Source organism: Emydura macquarii, unplaced genomic scaffold, assembly GCF_026122565.2.
Source record: "Emydura macquarii macquarii isolate MOO-44397 ecotype Brisbane River unplaced genomic scaffold, CSIRO-AGI_Emac_v2 contig_629, whole genome shotgun sequence".
NCBI lineage: Eukaryota > Metazoa > Chordata > Testudines > Chelidae > Emydura > Emydura macquarii.
In genome coordinates, this window is record NW_027130766.1 from 2,107,089 (window position 1) to 2,122,482 (window position 15,394).

At 34.9% G+C, this 15,394-nt stretch overlaps 1 protein-coding gene across 8 annotated transcripts in view; it reads left to right on the top strand.

Moving 5' to 3' along the window:
* Window positions 1–15,394, top strand: part of TANC2 (tetratricopeptide repeat, ankyrin repeat and coiled-coil containing 2) — a 492,680-nt gene that overhangs the window by 95,660 nt on the left and 381,626 nt on the right. For all 8 annotated transcript variants that reach the window (XM_067540990.1, XM_067540986.1, XM_067540987.1 and 5 more), the window contains one exon: window positions 5,374–5,473. In XM_067540990.1, coding sequence (XP_067397091.1) covers window positions 5,407–5,473 — 67 coding nt within the window. In that variant the 5' untranslated portion in view covers window positions 5,374–5,406. The remainder of the gene's footprint in view (window positions 1–5,373; window positions 5,474–15,394) is intronic.

The following is a 15,394-nucleotide window of genomic DNA, read 5'->3' on the forward strand; positions in this document are numbered from 1 at the left end:
AGTGATGGGATAGAGAGGAAATTTGTCTAACATAGAATCATCTGTTTGTGATATGTGGAAGACTTCAGAGCTTGATTTTCAGAGGTGTTCAGCACCTGCTATTCTCATAACTAATGTGTAGCATCCCTGAAAATGAGGCCTTGAGTTTTTAGGAAGAGATGGCTAATGCTCCAGTAATGTGGAGTCTAAAACTGAGGAGGCAAAGTGGTACAGTGGTTACAGCAAAGGTTTGGGAGTAATAATTTGGTTTTTATTCTTAGCTGTGCAGTTAGTCACTCTAAGCAGTTTTTTCAGTGTCAAACTTGCAGTGCCTCAGTTTACCCATCTGTACAAAGGGTATAACACCAACATCACTGGGGTGTTGTGATGCTTAATAAATATTTATAAGCCATTCTTTATAATGCGTAATTATATTTTTTCAAAAAAGTATCTCAGAATAGGGGAATCTAATAATTTCATATTATTTGCTCTGATTGTGATATTTTCGGTAAACTAGAACCAAATCAGGGTGGATAAAAATAAATGATCTTTTTAAAAAAAATAAAAAAAGATCGGATTTTTTCACTTAAATCGGATTTTTTTTTTTATTTTTTAAAAAATCATCAATAAAATACTAAATTTCTCTCTCATTTAAAAAATAACAGTTACAATTAAATCTCATCACAAACATGCTACACCTACTCTTACAGTGTCATAAAAATGAATTAATGATAATGAATTCATGAAAATGAATTAATGGTTTCTGTTTCTCAGCGAACTAAAGTCACATGTGCAAAGAAAGACACAGGCTGGACAGGATTGTTGTTCTGTGCTTGTGTGATGGTGGAGCTGGGTCAAGCAAAGCAGAGGAGTCAGTTAAGAGACTGTCTTAAAGGCACAGAGAGAATATTTTCATCATTTGGTATTATTCACTCAATGCTGCAAACGTGACAAAGATGAGAAGATGCTTAGAAGAAGAAATGGAAGAATGCTCCTTAATAACATATGGCTGCAATGCCCATTTAATGCACCTTTTAGCCAAAGACTTAAGTATGTCTTATCGAGGAATAAAAAAAAATGTTGTTGAAGTCACAAAATACTTCCGTAACAACCATTTTGCTTCAGCTTCCCTGAAGAGAGCAGGAGGATCCAAACTTGTTCTCCCTGAAGCTGTTTGATGGAATTCTGTGGTTGATTGTTTTAAACAATTTATTAAGAACTGGCCTATTCTCATAAAACTTCGTGAAGAAAATCGTGATATAATAGATGGAAATATCTCATCCAAAGTATCTAACATTGGATTAAAGAGGAATGTAGAGGATATGCTCAGTGTACTGAAGGCTATATCCATGGCCTTAAACAAACTTCAGAGAAATTGTTGCTGCATTGCTGATGCTATCCAAATTTGGAAGGCACTTCAAGAGACATTGAAGAAAGAAATACTTCACCAGAAAGTTAATCTGCAGGCAATAAAGAAGTGAATGGATCAAGCACTAACAACCTCATTTCCTTGCGAACATTCTCGACCCCAGATATAAAGGTAGATACTTAACTTCTGTAGAAGATGATGATGCCATGGCATGGGCATCTCAAAATCACTCCTCAGTTATGCCAGTCATAATAAATTTCAGGGCTGGAGCAGAACCATTTAAACAGTACATGTTTACTGATGATGTTTTGAACAAAGTCCCTCCCCTGAATTGGTGGAAATCATTAGCCAGGCACCTTGAAACAGAATTCCTTCGGTTGCTAAGCTAACTTTTCATAGCAGTTGCTTCCTCTGCAGGCAAGGAGAGAATATTTTCATCATTTGGTATTATTCACTCAAAGCTAAGAAATCAACAGGGAGTTGAAAAAGCAGGAAAGCTCATATTTCTGTTTGTCTATGAATAAAAATGACAGTGGGAGTGGGGAAGATGAGAGCTAGTTGTAGAAGTTTTAGGACAGCATACGTTTAGTGTTGTCATAACTTGTCTGTTAGAGTTAATAAAAATTTGAAAATTAAAAAAAAAAAAAAGTTTAAGGAGAGCCATCAACCGGCAACTCAGGAGACTGCTGCAATTGCAAATTTGAAACATTTATGTAACATTTAAGATTTAGTTTAATAAAATAGAAGTGCTATTGTGTTTGTGTGTGTGATTTAGTTCTTACTATTCCTAATGTACTGCTGCTGCATCTACAGCTTGACATAGATAATGAATATTATGTACTATTTCCTAAATTAATAAAAATCAAGTTATCTAAAAAAGTACATAAAGTATACTCTCCTAGATGTTGTAAAATCCTGTACTGAGTTGTAAAATAACATGTTTTATTGAACAGATTTGCACCATTGTTTAAGAAATATGTGAAAAAGTATCAGTGAGAAACGTGATTTAAATCAATGATTTTCTTGGTGTTTTAAATAGCCTTAATTTAAATCAATCCACCGTGAACCAAATTATTTAATTTCATACATAATCCTTAGTAGCGTTATATGGATGGTGCTTTTGCTGTTCAGTCAAAGAAGGGAAAGGAAAGAGAACTTTCTTCACTCTCCCATCAAGGTTGCATGTAAAAGCACAATGACAAAACCGTCTTCTGCTTTTAGTTAGGCAACTCATTGTGTCAAAATTGTTTTTGATTTATTTCTATCTTTATAGCTGTGTCTGCAGATCTGTGTTGTTAGAAGGTGGTTGGAACCACCTTCTAATCACTATGTGCTGAGTTACCTGGTTTGTTTTTTACATATGAAGTGTGTAATAACACTAAACATTAAAGTGGATGTCTTTGGTGTATAAAGTTGTTCACATTTTTCTCTCTCTTTGCATTTACTTTGAAGTTGCATTTCTGTATTTGCTGTATTGTTTGAGCTTCGATCTGCTGTAGAACTTGCTTTGGTCTTTGTGCTTCGTACTTATTTCAGTTAAGATATGAATATCAGACCATTGCTTTGCAAAAAGAGGATCTAAATGTGATCATGGGCATTTTTATATATTTAAAAATAAAATCAGTAATATGGTTGAGCAAAGTAAGCTATAACTAGTTACAAAAAAGAAACTGGTATTAAACTCATTAATACAGCATAATATGGATTGGATGGCAGTGTGAACCTCTCACTAATCTGTCAGTGGTATGCTTAGCCGTAGGCAGGGAGCTGTCTGAACAAACCATAAGAAATTATTTATTTTTAGAGTCAAACATATTCCTTCATAAATATTTTATTTAAAAGATGCTCTTTTAGTATAAGAGGTTAAGGAAAAACAGTAATTATCAAAATTGATGAATAAACCTGTCTCAAAAAATACTGTTATGTCTGCTTGATAGAACAATCTGTTCTCATGCTATAACACATCCCTCTTTACAACACCTCTTTTTTCAGCAGAGGAGGATTTATATAGCAGTTTGGCCTCTCTAACCGTAAACCTGTACAAAAGCACTTGAAGAGTTAATATTAATTTCAGATACAACAAAGTCTCAATTGGTGATGTAAATATGCAGTCAGTGGACAGAGAAATTTACTGCCTTTTAGTTTTCTGGCTCAAAGCCCAGATAAGTATATTTAGATTAGTGGACCAAGAAACCTTTTTGATAGTGACCTCTGTGAGACACTCTTTCAGCTGTACTGTATGCATAATGGTACAGCATTGCATGTTTTATCAGCCTAAATCTTTGACTAACACTTAATTTCTGTGTGATTAATTTATTTGGGATTATTACTCATCTAATATGCTAATGTATCACTTTGATTCGACTATTATGTGTGTATATTTTGTAATGAAATGTACCATTTATTAAAATGAACACTCTTATTGATACCATATTGAAATCAGAGTATGACCGTGCGAAGGCGAGAACTTTGCTTTTTTTATAGTAAACTAAAGGATGACAACAATCTGTAGAAAACAGCAACAGAATTCTTATTTAAGCCTGTTGTGTTTGTGGCCAAGCTGACAAGTTCAAGATCTTCGAATTGCTTGCCAAACAGGAAGCTTTGAATAATGGCTGATTGTCTGAAAACTTTCTCTTAAAAGATGTATTATTTATTTGGGGAGTAGAGGGGGATCCTCAACGTCAGCTCTTTCAGTTCTAATATAAAGGACCTCAGAAATAATTTAGTATGAAGTTGTTAACCCTCAAACACATAGCAAGTGCATATACTGTATTCTGTTCAAAAGCAAAATAAAAAAAAGTTCCAAGATTCTTACGGACACATGGGGAAGGTACTGAAAAGTTAGGAACTGCTAAAGTTATGGTCACCTACACAAGCGTAACTCTTTCCCTTGTGAGTATGCATTTTTAATGCTGTCTCTAATTAAGTGATGATGTTTCTCCGGGAAGTGAATAGAGCATATTACAATGATTTTTGACAGCCTCAGATGAACAAATATAACATTTTGAATTCTGTATACTGCTCTGAATGTGCTTGAATAAAAAGTTCATTATAGTTACTTGTGTACAGCTTGTCTCATTCATTGCACAGCCTGCAAGAAGCATATCACAAGGTTGTAGAAAAAACTGTATTATATTGTATTAATTAAGGACTAATATGTAACTGAAGACTGTATACTAATGTAATATGCCCAGAATGGATCAGAGAAAAGTTGCAAGTACTTCCTTAATTTTGGTATTTCCTGACCTTTGAGTTGTTTACTATTCTTTTAATCTAGTTTTTAAAACTGAATTGCCTACTCTGAAAAATGGGATTTCCATTGGAACAACTTGTCTTGTGCACCTTCTGAAGTCTAGAAAAGGGAGCTTCTGTCCAGAGCACTTTGGAAGCTGTGCAGTTTTTCCTTACAAAAGACACATAGACTGTGGAAAAGATACTGATTATTAACATCCACCATCTTAATTTTTCTTAGTTTGGAGTCTGTTTTTCCTTTTGTACATTAACAACTCCGTCAGCTTACCAAAATATGTGATATTTAAGTGATCCTGAAGCTAAAGACAGTATATCTTGTAGTCTAAGCTCAGTGTTTTCAAGACTTACAGATCTTCTGAGCATTGCCATAGTTCCTGGAAGGTTCAGCTTTGGCAGTAATATCAGTTGGAGCCAGACTTGGTTTACTGTCATGCCCTTCCCATCCCATAAAAACCAAGCTGGTTAATAATCTGGCCTGTTTCATCATGGTCACTGGCAGTGAGCAATGCTGAAGAAATTCTGTATTGTACTGAGAATGATCTATCAGGATGAATAAAGGTATATTTGAAATGTTAGATTTTTATCAATGGAACTTCATCTTTTTAGGGAATATAGGAAGTATTAATGTTTTATGTTCTGGTGTTTGCTGCCAGTGTAGTGATTTTAATTTTTTTATTTTTAGTTCCTCTGTTTCCCTAAAATATTTCCATGTTGACAAATCAAAGCTTATATTCATATGCCAAACTATACCTTTGTTTTCTTTTACACAGATTTTGGGGTGCACAGAGGAGAATAGTGCAGTCATGTTTCGAAATAGTCTCAAGATGCTTCTTACAGGTGGGAAATCAAACCGCAAAAACAGGTCCAGTGGTAAGTAAATAAAGACTCCTCCTCATCCATATCTTTTTATCTATATCTTTGATTAAAAGATACACTGAATTTTTAGTCATATTAAGTTGTGTTTTAATGATTATTTTTACTGCCATATGTGTACTGTATGTGTGTTTAATTGAAGGATGACCCTACATGGTCTTCTAAACTCAGAACATCATAATAGATTATTAGAGTGCTTCTTTTTCTTATTTAATGTGAGAGAGACAGTGATTCATCTTAGGAAAGGGTATAAGCACTATATAGACCACAATAGTAGTTATTAAATTGGAAAATAAGACACTGAGAAAAGCAAACCACTGTATGTAAAAAGAATCTAGACTCCTATGCTACTCTAATATTAAGTTTCAGGTTTTAATCATATAAATTAAGTACATTTACAGTTTTTCCCAAGAAAAATGAATTTGTGACACTACTTTACAATGAGATCTATTATGTATGATCATGCTCACATAAAACATATGCAATAATATATAATGGTACCCATGCTTATGGGAAAAAAGTGGAATGTGATTATGTAATGATAGTGTGGTGATAGTGTGGCGTGAATATATAATGAAAGACAGTGTTGCAGAAGTGCAGCCAGAACTACAAGATGAGGTTCTGTGACAAATTGACTGTTCATTTTGATGCACACAAGAAGTGTGTATTCTGCAAAGTCCTTTTTTGGGAGGGACTTCTATTCAGGTGTTAACCATACTATCTGTTGGCGATGGAAATGAAAATCTAACGGAGTTTTTGAACGTGTCATTGACCGTGTTATAGATAATAGGAATATGGGAAGGATTTCAGGATATTTTTTTCCTTTAACTTTTTATTTCTGTGTGTTTAAGGTTTTGAATTGATGGGGTATACCTTACTGCCACCTTAACTGTCACTAAACAAAGCTTGTGCTTGTGTTAATAACTACTTACAAATAGTGTTAACTTGAGAAATATTAGCATCTTATGTACTGTACTGTAGCACGCTCATTTGTTTTTGTTTCTGTGTAACTAAATCAGTGTGATAAATGGAATTGATTTCTGGAGGTATTCAGTAATTAAATTCAGAAAAATATTGATTCTTTCCTGTTTGCTTTGTGCTTTATATGTGGTTAATATTTATAATCTTCAGAAAGGAAGGCAGAGTCCCCCAGATATTAAATCTTGGTTTATAATATATGTATTGGGTTAAATTACCATTAATCCTTAGTTTGACATGTATTCAGCTCCAGCAGTGAAAAGTGTAAATACGAATTTACTCAGAAATCAATGTGGAAAGGACTAAAATGTATAGACTAGTTTCCTGACAGAGAAAACAGACATGGAGTTTTAAAATTAAAATTTACATCCAGATTCCTTGCAGTGAATAAGCTATCAGAGTCTCCTCTTCTCACACTGCACCCCATCCACCACCTTCCTAAGGATGTGTTTACAATAAGTATTAGCTCACATTTTTTGGCCCGATTTGATCTATGAGGGAGGCTGTGTGTGACTTTTGTATCTGTGAAAAATAAATTTGGAAAATGTTAGTATATATACATTTTTATTATAGTTAATGAACTTTTATAGCTTACCAATGTAAATATAGATTTTCATTTTAGGGAGAGAGAGAGAATATGTTTTTTTGCTGGATACCACAGCAAGTGGTAGACGAACTCAGCAGGGTGAGGAAATAAGGGGGAACATGCACTTTTAAGGGATCAAGGAGCCTTTAAGTGTCATGTTCCTTTTTCTCTCCTTGAGAAGAGGATATGTTGATGACACTGTTTTGCACTATCCAAGTCAGAATAGCTGGCTTGGGAAGCTCTTCCACTTTATTCAGATTTAGGCATAGAACCTAGCTGCAATCAGTACACTGAAATCATTTGGGATTTCCCATTTGTAGGAAGAGGAGACAGGCAAACTGTCGTGGAGAATTCTAACTCTTTAATTATGTATGTTACAGCTAGATAGACAAGAAGGTTAGCAGAAGACAAGAGAATAGCCAATTTTCTCAAGAAACTAATTTCTGCAGACTGGAAGAGCCTTTGTAAGCCAAAAGGGTAAATTCATCTGCCAGTTCTATAACTCTTAAATTGCAGAATCCATGGTGTCTCACCCATATTTCTGAAATCAATATCTGATAAAGTACATGAGACCAAATCTGATGGGCTAGATAGGTGAGTAGAGTAAAGACACATCTGAAAGTTGTGGGTATATGGCTCTCTACTCATCCAATCTGTGCCTACCTGTCTACTCTGCTATTTTTAGCAGCATAATGTCCTCCTACCTCTTTTTGCTGGAGCTTTTCCCCACCACAGGAAGACACCTGCAAAGCCTCCCCCTGCCAGGGCCTTTCACTGACAGGTATTGCAACACACCACAGTGTGACTCCTCAGAAGTATGTAGTATAGACAGCCTCAGAGTCATCAGACTGCAGACTCGGGAAGACAGCACAGTTTATGCTCTGTTCACTTGCAACTATGAGGGCTAGAAATTTATGTAAAAAAAAATTAAACACAATCTGAGTAGTAATATGGCCACGTGTTTGATACTCCTGAAATAAGAGAGACAAGGTGAGTGAGGCCATTTTTTTTAAATGTATTGTCTAGCATTGTTATGAGCTTAAACTCCCAAGCTCATCTTTTGAAAGTGTCATGCAGGTGTCCTTATGGATGAGGACTGAGAGGTCACACATGAAGTGATCGTTCTGTGAAAAAGTTTGCCCATGGGCGATAGGTTTTTTTTTTTTTGGTCTTTTATCATTTTTTGATGTGAGTTCATTTGAGACAATAGTGATTTCTAGTTTCGCCCACATACTTGTTCAAAACGGTCACTCCATATCTGATCTCTCAGTTCTCACCCTCAAAGGAAACCCACACACCATCTTAAAAAAGATGAGCCTGGGCTCTTAAATTCTTAACTTTGCTACACACCAAAAATCATGGACTCAGTAGAGACGTTGGTTTTATATCTCATTACAACAATCTATAACCCACTAACTCTCCTTTGTCCGATGACAATAGGGGTTTTAATGTCTATTTCATTTTGAATGGTCTCTTGCAACATGTTTTAACTCCTTACGCTTAGTGATCTTGTATTTAGCTATGACACTCTTTTACCTTTCCCAGACCTAACGAAGGGCTCTGCGGAGCTTTAAAACTGATCTCTTTCATCAACAGAAGTTGGTCCAATAAAAGATATCACTTTACTCCCCTTGTCTGTCTCTCATCCTGGGACCAAAGGTTAAGACAACACTGCAGACTCTTGAAATAGTCAGTTTGTATATAAGGATATGAGACCTAAAGAAACCAAAGAGAAAAGATGCTGAATAATACTGTTCCATCTCCTATTTGTGTGAAGGAGAAGAGTGTTGCAAGTGGTATAAGTACTCCAGAATGGAAGAGCAGCATTACACTTCCAACAGAAGCTTTGGAACCATATAAGGTAGTATTGCACACACTTTTTCCCCTGGGGAGAGGCTAAGAGAATAAATGTGACAGATTTTAGTTACATTGCTTGATGCACTACTGGAAATTGCTCTGATACTATGGTGATGAGCATGGTATATGAATCCATATAAAACAGAATGGATCTCTCTCTCTCTCCCCCTCTCCTTTTAGTTGAAGCAATATTAGCTGAGTTTCTCTTATTGTCTTTTTTTATGCTGTTCGTTTTTTTAATGATGACCGCTTATTACATTTCTTAAAACAGTTGACCACATTGTCAGGCAAATTTTCTGTTACATCAACTTTTGGACATGAGCAATTCATTTAGAACCTTGTTTATGGCCAAAGTACCAATTTGCTTTGGTAGTTTCCAAAGTGGTTCCCATGGTGTTGACATTACCATATTAATTCTTAAATGTCATATGTATACTGCAGTGAGGAATTTATACTGTACCATTGAGCTGAATGGCTACTGCTTAATGTTATCCACTGTAGCTGGAACCTGAGAGCTTGGTTGTCATTCACAGAGTCTTATGACATTAAAGTTCTTTCTCAAGCAGCTTGCAATCTCTTGTTGCAGGAAGGGATATCCTTGGGCACCTTTCCATATTAATAGATGTGTAGACTTTGAGGCAGTTTCATAAAATGAAGTAACGTGGAGTATTAAATATATTTTTAAAGGCCCATAGAAGTATATGTTTCTTTCCATTCATGTTCCTCATCCTCTTAAAAATTAAATAGTAGACAAGCAAACTTGTTATCGTGCTTTCTACATCAAGACCAGGTCCTAATCATATAATTTGATATTGACATCTTATGTTCAGATACTTCCTTTGTCATCTTCTCATTCTTATATTGTGGATATATAACCTTCTAAATATGGAAATTTTAAATTTTACAAAATATGAATCAGAACTGGAATTTCTCAAGTAAAACATTTTTATTTGGCTTGTTTATTCCAGGCAGATGGGGTCTGACAAGAGAAGGAAAATGTTTTGCTGACTAAATATATGACCAGATTTATGAATAGGTATAATTTGTAATAGTACACATCAGCTGAACTATTGATTTAACAGCATGTTTCAAATGTGTCTCTGATTAAATAAGTTGTTTCATTGGAAAGCACTGTTTGGTTTGCTTGGAGAAGGATGGAAAAAGAGACTAAGGAGGAACAATGTCCTAATGTAAAGTGTAACTACACTGGAAAATAATATATTTCAAATGATAAATGTTGGCCTATCAAAATGTAACATGATATATGAATTCATTGCTGATTCTGTATCTTAATAAATATATTTAATTCTGGTTCTTTGCCATGCAAGCAAGAAAAAAATCAATAAATCTTTCAAGCTGTTTTCTTTGTAAAGAATAATTTTAGGAGCTCAGTATTAGGTTATCTACTAGCTTTTAATTTCTGGTGAAATTAAATATGATGGGCTAAGTCAGTAATTTAAAAAAAGGAGTTTGGTTTCAGTCTAATGTAATATGGAAAGGAATTTGTCACCCTATCAGGTCATTAGATAGTTAACCATAAACCCTTGGTGATAAAAATTTAAAGTAAAAATACCACAAAATATTTTCCCCAGAAATACAATAAATATTCAAAGAACATTAGTTTCATAACGTGATATTGCTTGCTTCTGTTTTGGTGGAGGTACAATGTGCAGAAAAACAAAATCTGACTTCTTACTCAACCAAGATTCATTCTTGACAGAATTCTGTAGAGATGAGATTATTTGCCTGAATAAACATCTATTATAAAAACAGATTTTTATTTAAATTACCTCATATTAAAATTCTGTTAAATTGATTTTTAAAAATACATAGGAATAAACTATAGTGCTTCATTATTTAGATATCACAGTTATATGCTGATTATAAGAGTATTTTTTTATTAATTTAGGTCAACATTTTAAAATTTAATGGGAATATGATGTTTATAGAATTATTACTTGTACTCTAATATTTGTCTGTCACTTCTAAAACTTCTCAGCTTCATCTCACATTTATTATACAACTCTTAATCTGGGCATAAACTCATCTTTCATTAATGTTATTTCTTAATTAAAAAAAGAACTAATAATTTGACCTTACTGAAGATTTTTGTTCAGGAAATCTAGAGCTCTGTAATACACACTAGTTGGAAGTGAAGAAAAGGGAATTTAACAGAACTGTGTAGGTGTGAAACTTGAATAGGGTTTGCCCTCACTAGGCCTGATTCCTGGTTCTGTAATCAAGCCCTCATTTGCATGAATGCTAAAACTAATAAGAGTTTTGGAGGGAAAATATTTGGAATATAAAAATAAAGTGTATAAAGGAGTATTGTGTATCCCCAAATATTACTTTGTAGTCAATCTGATTCCAGTTGTTTATCGATTGGAATTTTATGATAGTTTAAAACAGGGGAGATTGATTTAATTCAAAGGATTTAAGTCATTGATTTAATTCAAAGGATTTAAGTCACCAAGAAAATCATTGATTTAAATCAAGTTTCCCACTGATGCATCTTCACATATTTCTTAAACAATGGTGCAAATCTGATCAATAAAACATATTAATTTACAACTCAATACAGCATTTTAAAACATCTAGGAAGGTATACTTTAGATAACTTGATTTTATTATTTTAGGAAATAGTACATAATATTCATTACCTGTGTCAAACTGCAGATGCAGCAACAGTACATTAGGAATGGTAAGAACTAAATCACGCACACAAACACAATAGCACTTATATTTTATTAAATTAAATCTTAAATGTTACATAAATGTTTCACATTTGCAATTGCAACAGTCTCCTAAAGGCACAGAGAGAATATTTTCATCATTTGGTATTATCACACAAGCACAGAACAACAATCCTATCCAGACTGTGTCTTTCTTTGCACATGTGACTTTAGTCTGCTGAGAAACAGAAACTGAAAGCCCAGAACTTGCACGTTTGTGATGAGATGTAATTGTAATTTTTTTTTTAAATGAGAGAGCAATTTAGTATTTTATTGATGATTTTTAAAAAAAGTTTAAAAAATCCAATTTTAATTAAAAAAAAGAAATCTGATTTTTTAAAATTTTTTGTTAAAAATCATTGATTTTTATCCACCCTGGTTTAAAGGGGACAGCTTCAAAAACTTTAAAAATTGGAGAAATATAGTGGGAAGAATTGGCCTGTGTTAACCTTAGAGAACTCTAAAACTGGGATTGAGCATGAGATAGTTTAGCAATGAAAGAACTGTCCTTCAGTTAAGAAGTTTTTCTACTCTGTTTCATTTTTGAATGTTTTTATTATTATGACAGCAAATATAAGAAAAAATAGCACAGCCCCCTCCCCTCCCATCCTCCTAAAAAACCTTCAGCTATATAACAACTGGATGTAGGGCTCTCACTTCTCAAAGGCCTTCACTGTTGTTCATGTGTTGCTTTTAGATTGCAGAACATTTTCAAAATAAATACACTGGGAGCTGCATAGGCATTATGATAGCCTCCCTGCCTCACAAAACAAACTTCTTAGGGTATGTCTACAAATAAAGATGTAATTGTAGGGTGAGTAGGCTAGCATGAATAACAGGGCGGCGGCATGGACCCTGGTGTGAGCTAGCAACCCAACTAAATACCCAGTATTCCTGGCAGGCTTCTACTGGGGTGGCTAGCTTACATTAAAGTCTATGCTACCATGTCTTCACTACTGGTGCTGCTCTTGCAACCTAGTTTAAAGCTACAGTTACACATTAATTTGCAGTGTCGCAGTACCCTTAGACATTATAAATTGGAGACAAAACCTACCATAGAAATATAATCCTTCCTCAAATGATTGCACATGTCCATTGCACTTCAGCTGTGTTTATGCCCATATGAGAGATTACCATAGGCTGCTTGATGAGGAAGAATTTAACACTATATTGGAATCATTCAGCAGTTGAAGTGTTCCTTTACTCTCCCTTTGCTGTGCAATTTTCTTTACTTTTTCTGTTTTTGGTTATTAAAAGAAAGGTAGAACTAGATATACTTTTAGATCAGTATTTTGAATACAGCCACAAGTTGCTGCTTAATATGATTTATTACCTGGTTTTATGTTCACTGTTGATTTACTTTCTACATAATGAGGTGTACAGCTGTAATGGTGGTCTCTTCCCTTTAGGGCGTAACGGAGTCTGGGGCCAGCTAACCCTGTTCCATGACATGGCCCTTTAAGGAAACAAGGGTTTAGGGGAGCAGCATATAAACTGGGGAATGGGGACCATGCATTAATATGGTAGCTAAGAGTTAAAGCCCAGCTCTTGATTGATGTGCAAAGGGAGAAAGAGGGCAGACAGCCTGAGGAGAAGAATGGCATGGTAAGCCTGCCTGAACCAAATGTAGCACCAAGACGGAGGGTTTTGTGCCCTGAACTAAGAAGAAGGGTGTGAGTCCTAGGATTTAGGGAGGCTTTGTGGAGTGGGGCTGAAACCCAGATATTGATGGGCCGAGTACACCAGCTTGAAGTGCTGCACAGTCCTATGAATGAGGGCTGTGGAATTTCTTAAGCAAGAGAAAAGAATTTGTAATTCCAGGGACCAAGGCAGGAGGAGACCTGTGGGAAAGACTCACCAGAGAGGCCAGTGGCTACAGTGGGACTGACAAAGCACCCTGAGTCATGGGGAACTGGAAACCTGGACCCTTGGGACATAGGTGAATTGGAGGCCTCAAGAGGGACAGGTGTGGGCCTGAATGGCCAAAGGAGACTGCTTCATAAACACTCAATTGATTAGACCCTAGAAAGGGGGAATGTTTCTTTATGTACTTTAGAGTGTGACTTAGTTATTGGGAGAATCAGGAGGGAACTGAGGGCAGAGTACCTGCAGGGCAACACCATGCCACAAGGGGCATTTTCTGGGATGATGTCCTGCAACAACAGCCCATAATATTTTTGACCAAGTTGCATAATGTCTTTTGGATTTCTTGTATACAAATCATTCTGTACTTAAGTTCAAGAGAGAGCATTTCAAACATGGTAAAAAGTATTGTGGCTTTTTTCATGTGGAATCTCAATGAACACATTGGCCTTTGAAATTATAATTCTTTGCAGTCTTTCTCATATGAAGTAAGTATAGTCATCAAACAAGGTCAGTAAAGTCAAGCTAAGGATGTCTGTGTGTTGTGAAGTGGTTTTGGTAATTCTGGCAGATTAGATATACACTAGTAGTTGTAGCATTATAATGCCCTCTCATTATTCGTCGCTTCCAAAAATTGCTGAGCAATAGCTTTAAATAAATGTGGTTTCAATTTGTTTTGATTCAGCATTTGTTATTTTTTTCTGTTACGTTTTATGGTACTGTGGTTTACAAACACATATAATTCAGAGTATTTGTAAAAAAAGAACATCAGTTGCATAAATATGTATCTACAGTTGTATACAGTGCCTTTAGTTAAAAAGAAAAGCACTATGGCATCATCAAACATTGGATTATACTGGCTCTTGTGGTTATCTTTTGATTGGTGCTTTTAAACCAGTGCTGGTGAGATTTTAGCAATAGTTTGTATATAATAAAATTCTCTGTGTGTGTGTCAGTTGTTTAGTCTCTCTTTTTCTGTCTTGTGGGGCACAGACGTTCTTGTGCAATAGAAACAGTGCTGTCAAAATCTTCAGTAGCTTTATCTGGTAAGATATTTTATAGCTTACACAATATTTTAGTTCAGACGTGGGTTGTGGGTTTTTTTTTTTTTTTTTTTTTTTTTTTTTTTTTTTTTTTTTTGCAGTAAACTGTTCTTCCACTGCAACTAACAATCCTCTAATCTTTAAATGTGGAATGTGACCCTGTTACTGGCTTTGAGTATTGTTAGAGTTGTAAGCAGGTGGTAAAGAACAAAGTATTCTTTTTATTTTAAAAAACACAAGAAAAAGACAGGAGATACAAAGTTATTTCTGAGACACTAAGGGATTTTAATGTAAACTCCTCATAATGTAATCTCCTCCTTCCATTTTATGTCAGATTCATATCTATACTTTATTATTATACCCTCTTTCAAATTTGGCAGTACTTTCTGCTGTTTCTTTTTAATGTGTTGAATAAACAACTTAGTGAGCTGTTTTAAAACACATTTTCGTTCTCACTTTTCTCTTCTTTGGAGATGAAATTAAAACCAGACGTATAAGTCAAATAATTATGGATTAAACAGGCAGAATAACTTAGATCTCAAAGAATCTACATTTCTGCTTAAACAGCTTCACAAGTAGCATGGTGACAGTGATAAAGGTATATCACACTTCTCTCTTTCTGTCTCAGGCTTTTTGTCACACCCCTTTTCTCCTATGTCTCCCTCCCATCTCTGGCCCTATGATGTTTTCCTTTAAGTGCCCTCATACTGTTTCCTTACCTGACCATTCTGCAGATTGATGATCTTTATAAAGTTTAAAAGTTTGTCTTTCTTACACTTACACTACTTACTCTTTGTACATGGAACATATTTTTTGGGAATTTACAAGTACATTTGTTAATTAGCTTATGGGTTAACAT